This window comes from Cheilinus undulatus, linkage group 9, assembly GCF_018320785.1.
Source record: "Cheilinus undulatus linkage group 9, ASM1832078v1, whole genome shotgun sequence".
Taxonomy (NCBI): Eukaryota; Metazoa; Chordata; class Actinopteri; order Labriformes; family Labridae; genus Cheilinus; species Cheilinus undulatus.
In genome coordinates, this window is record NC_054873.1 from 13,726,664 (window position 1) to 13,735,220 (window position 8,557).

At 36.8% G+C, this 8,557-nt stretch overlaps 1 protein-coding gene across 4 annotated transcripts in view; it reads right to left on the reverse strand.

The window, feature by feature from the left end:
- Positions 1–8,557, reverse strand: part of nts (neurotensin) — a 118,340-nt gene that overhangs the window by 11,518 nt on the left and 98,265 nt on the right. For 3 of the 4 annotated variants that reach the window (XM_041795919.1, XM_041795917.1, XM_041795918.1), the window contains one exon: positions 769–830. In XM_041795919.1, coding sequence (XP_041651853.1) covers positions 769–830 — 62 coding nt within the window. Of the gene's footprint in view, positions 1–768; positions 831–5,679; positions 5,868–8,557 lie in introns of those variants that run through there. The other variant, XM_041795920.1, reaches the window with a different exon arrangement.

The following is an 8,557-nucleotide window of genomic DNA, read 5'->3' on the forward strand; positions in this document are numbered from 1 at the left end:
TGCCGCTGTTTTTCAATGCAGTCTTCTTGATTATGTTTTGCTGCTCTGGCTGAACTTTAGGCTACGTTGCTCCACACTGCCCCCACAGTTGGCAGTGGTATTGCGTTGTCTGATCTGTATCTGAATGGATGGATCAGTCACATTCCCATCAGAAGACAAAATGATGTAGACGGCTTTGGTAACATGAGCTCAGAAAGCAGGCGCCACCCTAGTTTACGAACGATGGAGCTTGTTGGTAGATAAAACTCATGCCTAGGTTGGTCAGGAGAAATGCAAAAGCATCTACTTCACCAAGAGATGCTTTCGGTGTGGCTCTTTGCACTTGTTTTATAAAGAAATGTGGTCCAGTTCCAGCCATCGCTATGACCTTCAAGTATAATGAAACCTCACCCACAGCCACCGCCTCGTTCTTCTCAAATGGCTCCAATTAGTCAGGTACATTTTCAGAGCTGGCAAAAGGGTTTCAGATTGGAGCTTTGCAAGATAGTTTTGCCTGGTGAAATCTAACCGATCCATCTGCTTTGCAAGGTTAGATTTACTGAATTTTTACTCTTAGTGATCGATAAAAATCCTTTTACATCAAATCATGTACCTGCATTCAGCATGAGCACAACCAAAAGGAGAGAGTCTGCTGTATGAAAGAACACCTGGGTGGTCTCTGTGTCCATGTGAGGGGTCACTAACTGACAGAGGGGGTGAAGCTTTTTGGACATTCAGTCTCTGATGTGACAGGTGTGGAAAAAAGAAAGAAAAAATAATAATCCATACCTTAGAGGGGAAGAGACTGCTGAGAATCTCCTCTTCTAACGCTCGCTGGTCCTGGTCGACATCTGGCAGAGAGAGGGGGAAAGAAAATAAATCAGATCTCAATCATAACCATACAGAGGAAAAGATGGATGTCAGGTTAGGTAAAGGCGTAGTTGTCAATAATGGGTCGGGACCCAAAAGTGGGTTGCAAGGCTGTTTTCAGCAATTCATAAATGTGTGCCTGGAAAAAACAAAACAAACCTGTGATGTATGGAAGCCTCAAGCAGCCAAACATCTATATAACCATTTCATTCCATTTTAATGTAATAGCGAGTTTGGTTGCTTTTTGAGATCTTGACTTATCTATATCTTCATTTAGGCATAGATGTTCTGCTGTGATCTGTTTTAAAAATGTGCTTTTCCGTGTTAGAGTGACCATTGTCACAACTCGGCACATGACACCTTACTTATATTCAGACAGCTGTTCTCTATCGGTCTATTAAGTTGGAGTTGAACTGATAGACATCCATGTTAAATGAAGGATTTTTAACCACATCAGAGTGCCTCGGATCTTCAGTTCTCACTGCCATCTCTACCATGGACTCTCTTAGCTAATAATCTGGCATGTCACTTGTTCATTTTCTGGTATAATAATAATTATTGATATTAATCAATAATATATCGGCTGTAATTAGCAGCGGTATGAATTAGTCTGTGGCCATTTAGTTAGAACCAGGGGCGTAGCTAGGGGTTTTGGGCCCCAGGGCCCCCATAGCCAGCCAGCCAAACAAAAAATGTTGTCTTTTTATGAATACGAATGGTGTAACACCTCTAACTGCTGCTTTTACCTCATTCAACTCAGTGCCGATTTAGCTAACACATGTGCAGTGAGCCAGTCTGAGACAAAAACAAATGTTTTACGGCAACTACGGAAACTCTCCAGGTACAATTAACTCCACCAGGTAAGTACTTTTAACAAACACAGGATAGTCTGTTCCGTTAACATTTTTCTTTTCATTAAATTTATAAATCAGTAGAATGATGAGCCATTCTGATTGGCACAAACTGCCCTGTCGCTGGGCGGCCCCTCTGGCATTTGCCCTAAATGCAGATGGCCAGTCTGTCACTGCTCACCTCTATTAATACAACATTGTTCCAATTCCACGTTCCAATTTACAGCCACCTTTCTCCTCTTCTCCAAGCTTGCTCTGCTGTGAGGTGCTAGGGGTTGAACTATATCATTTGGACTCTATTGAGGGAGTAAGCAGGTGCCCCCAAAATTTTATTTTACTCTGTTTGATTCAAATTTCAGTCTTTTGACCAATTCATAAAGTGGCTCTGCTTCAATAATGACAATAATTACAAAGAAAAAAATAAAACAAATAAAAAGACACTTACTTCCAGGCTTTTCAGGCACCTGATCCTGGCCAAATTTTTTCATGCTTTTTGACCTTGAGTAGCATCACCCTCCACTCTCTACAACTATTATAAAAGCTTTAATTTTTATCTTTATTTGGTTTCAATTTTAGTTTTATATGAATTAGTTTTCATGCTGGTTTGTTCGCTGAAGTACTCAGCTGTAGTTGAGTTTTTATCTTTAGCTCTTGTGTTTCAGCCTCTGCCTGCAGAGGTTCAGAAAAGGACTAGTCAGGTATCAAAGATGTTTCAGTGGATTCTGTCTCACAGGAAACTTTATCATCTGCACCTTGTAAGAAGTGATTTGTGTGCTCCAGTTTCTTCTTTGGATTTGCCTGTGAGAAAGAATCCTCCGAAACATTTTCAGCTTTTATTTGTTTGAGTTTTATCAGTAATATGGGATAGCTGTCAGGGGTGAGAGCCAAACGAGCCAAAAAAAGTCACATCACACAATTTTTAAGAATATATATCCAAATAGGCTACTCTGCACTTTTCAGTTCATTTATTCTAAATTAATATTTGAATGAGTTGAGGCCTAAAATGATCAGTTTGCATCATTTTAGGCTCACCAGTCTGGGGTGAAAATCATGAAAATCAGAGATGAGATACTTCAGAAGAGTTAAAGAATGAAAAATAGGTTGAATTAATGCATTTTGACTAAATATCACAACTGAACACCAGACAACCGACAAGTTGACATTTATTAAAAAAAAAAAAAAAAAAAAATTAGATTGTAGAACGTCTGATGGAGCTGACCAAAATCAAGACATGATTGACAAAAAAAAGTCAAATTTTGAAGAACTTGTTGAATCAAAAATCTTTTCCTGCACACTGCTGCTAGTTGAGACCTAACCCTACACAAATATCCACTTCAAATTGCTGTGGTTAAAAGTACAAAAGCAATTTGGGAACATGTTTCTTCCTTTTCTTAAGAATCAATGATATTTATCGTGCATGTTCTCTTTTGCACACATCCAATGGAAATATATGATGTTTGACAGTTGAATATGACACTTAAAGCCCACTGTATAAGTGAAGGAGACAGATTTATTGATGTGACTTGCAGTGCATAATTTATTAGGTCAAAATTTCCTTTTTTAAAGGTTTTGGTTTTTGGAGAGCAACGCATTTAGCATCACTGTGCCAGAGGTTCAAGCAGCTACGATCCTGAAGATTTGTTGCAGGTTCTATTAAAACATCATATTCTTTCATGAGTGCACACTAACCTCATGCCACTCCTGCACAAGTCCATACATCAGTCTCCCAGTGTCCATCACTATGCATGCATCAAAGGCTAAAATTGAGGACATTTTGCCTTAGATGTAATTCTGTTAGTTTAGTAAGCAAACAATACAGTTTTTTTCTCTCACCTTATTTTCATTTTCAGCTAACTAAGACATTTTTTATATTTTACTTTAATTTATTTGCTTCATGTTTGTTAACTATAATGATCTTGGTAGATCTGATATTAAAGATTTGTTGCAGGCAGTATAAATACATGATATTCTTTGATCTGTGCATAGAAGCCTCATGCCGCTCTTACACATTTCCAAACATCAGTCTCCCAATTTCTAACTTCTGCAATGAACAAGATCCTCCAAAATGTTAATCACCATGCTTCAGAGAAATCATTAAAGAGGGCTGTCAACTGATCTAGCTTTGGGACCCACCACATGTTCTATTATAATAGATTATGACCTAAGTTTCTGACAAATTCTCTCAACTGGATTTATTAATATAAGATGGTGCTGTTAGAACCAAGAAAGACTTGTGACAGAACAAAGAGACTGAAGAACATAAGACATTTAGTATGAAGAATACATTTTCTGGAGAAGTGTCATAGATTTCTTGTAAAATAAAATCCTAGATAAAATCTCAAAATTTTTAAAGAAAATTCCCTAAATCCCTGAACTTTCAGTTGAAAACTCCTGAAATATTACTGGAGAAGACAGCTGAAAATGCCTGAGAAAAGCCCTAAAAGTCCGTTGTTCTTGTCAAATTGTCTTAGATTTAGAGAAGAGTACTAATAATTTCCATAAAATTTGACATGTATATTTTTTGTATCTCATTTGATACATTAGGTGTTTTTGGTACCTGATAATCCACTTGAGGGCATTTTTATCATTTATCAGATTGTATTCAGGCTTTTCTTTAATAATTTATTGATTGTATTGATTAGATAGAGGTATCATAAAAGTATGTATCAAATATTATACAACAGGCTTTAAGGGGTTAAGTTTCTTTATGAAACATAGAAAAAAAATCTCCAGAGGGTCTGGGTAAATTCACAGGCAAAAAAAAAAAAAAAAAAAAAAAAAAAAAAACCGGCACAGGATTCTTTTTCCTTTCTGCAACCAAAAACTTAAAGAATGGAAAAGCACCTGAAAGACTCTTGACAAACCCACTGAAACAGCTCTGTGACCACCTTTGGGTTCCAACCCAGCATTTGAGATCCACTGTCAGAAAGGACGTGTCCATTACTGTGCCAGTGTCAAAGACTAAAATCAAGGATATTTTGTCTCACTTTTATATTTTACATTTCTGTAAAGCCTTATTTCTACTTTCAGCTAACTCAAATAATTTCTAATTATGTTTTAGTTGTAGTGATTTTGTCAGTTTAACTATAATAACATTAGAGAGGATCCAGACAGCCTGGCAGGCCTGTCTGCCATTCAGGACTATACAGATGCTAATTAGCACCATTCACAGGTTGTGCAACTCTGTCCACCCCTACCCCCCACCCATTTTCAGAAGTTTCTAGATTGTGTAAACAAACATTTCCCAGCACGTGAAAAGCCAAGAAATGTTTTGTTTTGTGGTCAAAATTCACATTTGTCATGTAGGGCAAGCCGTTATGTAGTGTTGTATTTTTAATGCTTCTAGCCCTTTGGATTAAAGGCCTTTTAAAATGTTTAACCAGTGTAATTTGGTGTTGAATTTCCACTCCTGTTTGGATACCTCTTTAAAATCACATCAACCAAAATAGAAGTGCCAGACCATAAAGACTGGTTGATTTATTGCAGGCACACTTGTTTCACAAATGTGTTGTAAAAATGATGTGGAACAGGCAAGTAATGAAGGAAATCCACTCACTTTTCCAAATGTTGCCAATATATTTGTGCGTTTTTGGCAGTGCTCTCTCTTTCAGGTGTCAAAATGACTGAAGATCTGGAAGTTTCTGTACTTTTCAATAACACGCTTGGTTCAAAAAATGGAGCTGTGATCATTGTGTAACATATGTAGTAATTAGGAGTGTAGAACATTATGACAGCTCCAATATCAATACATATTGCAAGTGTTTTTCAGCCATTTAGACAGCATGTGTGATAAAAACAAAGATGTGGATGTCTAAGACTCCTGCTGATGATGCCAGGAGAGTTTTGGTGCATATCATTCAGCCCTAGCAGAAATGCACCTGTTGCATACATGCAAATCTCTACTTTATACCTGGTTTATGTGCAGATTTAAACATGAATGCAGAACAAAGTCTGCTTGAAAAAGTTCTCCATTACTCACCTGTGCAAAGTCCACTACATGTGAAACAGAGGAGAAGCACACACGCCAAGTGAGCCTGCATCATGATGAGCAAAATAAAACGGAAAAAAAGGATCCGGCTCTGAAGAAGAAGAGTTGAGTGAGGAGGAATCTAGTCCATAAGGTAAAGATCAGACACAAAGAGAGCCTGGAGAGAGATGTTTGGTAACTCTTCTTCTTCTCTTTCAGATCCAAACAACCTCTTCCTCCTGTCTTGCAGTGTCCTGGTTGGTTATGCAGTGCAGTGGGCTCCATTCCCTCAGCTTATAAAAGCCAGTGTGATGTCAGAGGATTACCCCCACCCACTTACACCCCCTACTCTCTCCATCCATCCATCTTTCCACTCAGACTTCATAACATGTCTTTGCTTCTTTCTGTCTCTGTGTCATCGCTAAATCAGACGTCACTTTGGCATCACGAGGCGAAAGGTTTTTGCGTCAAGGTTTGAGGAATTTACTTATTTCAGCTCATGAATGCACACAGCATGAGGTTTTTTTTTTGACATTTGTCTCCAGGGGGTGAGGATGCAGGGGTGAGAGGGGGAGGTTATATGAAATATGCTCACTCTTTGTTCCTGTTTAGAGAAGCAAATGATGTCTTTTTACGAATCAACAGGTGACTGGGTTGACTAATAAACAGTGAGTGACTGCCAACAACATAAATCTAGACTATTGGTATGTAGTAATCCTGGAAAGTAGTCAAGTTAAAACAGAGCAAAAAATATCTAAAATAAAGTAGAGAAGCCACACATTCATGTTCATCTACATTATTATAAACTGTCATTTCACTCACCATAAATAAAAATCCAGAGACCTTTTAAAATATTTCATTATCAAGGTGTTCAAAGGGATTTGTGTGGAATTTTCCTTTAATTTAGTCTAAAAATATACAGTCAGATCTTCTCAGAATTTAAATAGTCAGAGCCAGAAATATCAAGGAGAAAAATACAAATTGAAATATGATTCTCACTGATTAGAATTTTTTCAAAATAAAACATCAACTATGACTACATTGTCAAAGTGTTCTAATGTAATTTGAGTGGAATTTCCCTTTAATTTTATCTAAAAGTATACACTAAGATGATCTCAGAATGTACAGTGTCAAAGCCAAAAACATTTTGAAAAAATGGAAAGGATTTTTTCCAAATAAATTTTATAAATATTATAATAAATGATACATAAATATTAGTCAAAAGCATTCGTAAGTTTGAGCAGAATTTCAGTCTTAAATTCTGAAAAAGTTTTCAGTAAAATCTTCACAACATTTATAGTGTCGGAGAATGGAAAAGCTCACAAGACATTACCATGAAATATTCATGTCACCTTTTTGGAGTTTTTCAAAATAAAACTATCAATATCACCATATTATCCAAGCATTCCACAACAATTTGTGCAGAATTTTCCTTCATTTTTTTGAAAGTATTAAGTAAAATCATCTTTAAACTTGCTGGGTCATGCTATGTTTAAAAAAAAAAAAAGAATTGTCATGAATCTAGATTCAGTTACCCATCATGACAAAGTGAAAACAGAATTTTAGACTGTTATTTGCAAAGTTAATAGGGAGAAAAAAACTGAAATATGACAGTGATGTAGGTATTCAGACTTTGCAAAACACCTGAGATTAAGCTCAAGTTTCTCCCATTTCTCTTGATCTTTGCTGAGATGTTTCTACACCTTGATTTGAGTCCACCTGGAAAGGCTCAAACCTCTTTATAGGAGGGCGAAACCAAACAATAAAGTCAAAGGAACTGCCTGCAGAGCTCAGAGACAGGATCGTTGACAGGCACAGATCTGGGGAAGTCTACAAAAAGTTCTACTGCACTGAAAGTTCCCAAGAGCCCAGTGGCCTCCATAACTCTCAGATGGAAAAAGTTTGGCACAACCAGGACACTACCAAGAGCTGGTCAGATGACTAAACTGAGCCATCAGGGAGGGAAGCCTTAGTAAGAGAGGTGACAAAGAAGCCAATGGTCACTCTGCAGCCCTCTACTGATCTTACAGCAGAATGGTCAGACAGAAGCTTCTTCTCAATGCAACATGAAGACCACTTGAATTTGGCAAAAACAAACCAAGCAAAAGCCACTGTGGAGGTACAAGGAGGCCACTGTACAGTTTACTATACTTCAGGTGGACTCCCGTCAAGGTGTAGAAACATCTCAGCAAAGATCAAGAGAAAATTTTCAGAATAAATGTTTATATACACCATCACAGCTGTGGGATGCACATTTAGTTGATTTTTTCTTGAATTTTATCACAACAAAATATTCTCAAATTTACCAAGTTAGAACCAAGACAAAACAAAATAAGAACACAGGATAAATTCTTGCCTGATACTTGGAAATTTTGAAATGAACAATTGAACATGCCAACATGATAAAAGCACTACAGTTCTGTTTGAGCTTAATTATCCTTAGTACAGAGCCTTCATAGCAGAATCTACAAGGTTGGAGGCACAAACATGTAGAACAAGAGTTTAATGTTAATGTTAATTTCAGTGTAAAGTAAATTCACCTCAGAGTTACAGGGTAGGAGCCAGAGATAAAGAGAATAAGAGTCCAGTGAAAAAATATTGCCACTATTGTCAGAAATTAAAAAAAAAAGTTTAATTATGACTACATTATGAAAGCTCTCAGTAATTTTGGGCACAATTTTCCTTCAGTATTTGCAAAACATATCAAAATTCACAAGATAATAATCATGAATAATTAGAATATAATGGCACTTGCTTGTCAGCCATGAGACATTTTTAAAAAAAAAATTGTAAACAGGACTAGCAAAGCTTCATAGAGCAGTATAAAGAAAATTTTCTTTTAAATCTCTGCAGTAAATTTTAAAACATTATTGATACATCCAAGTTCATT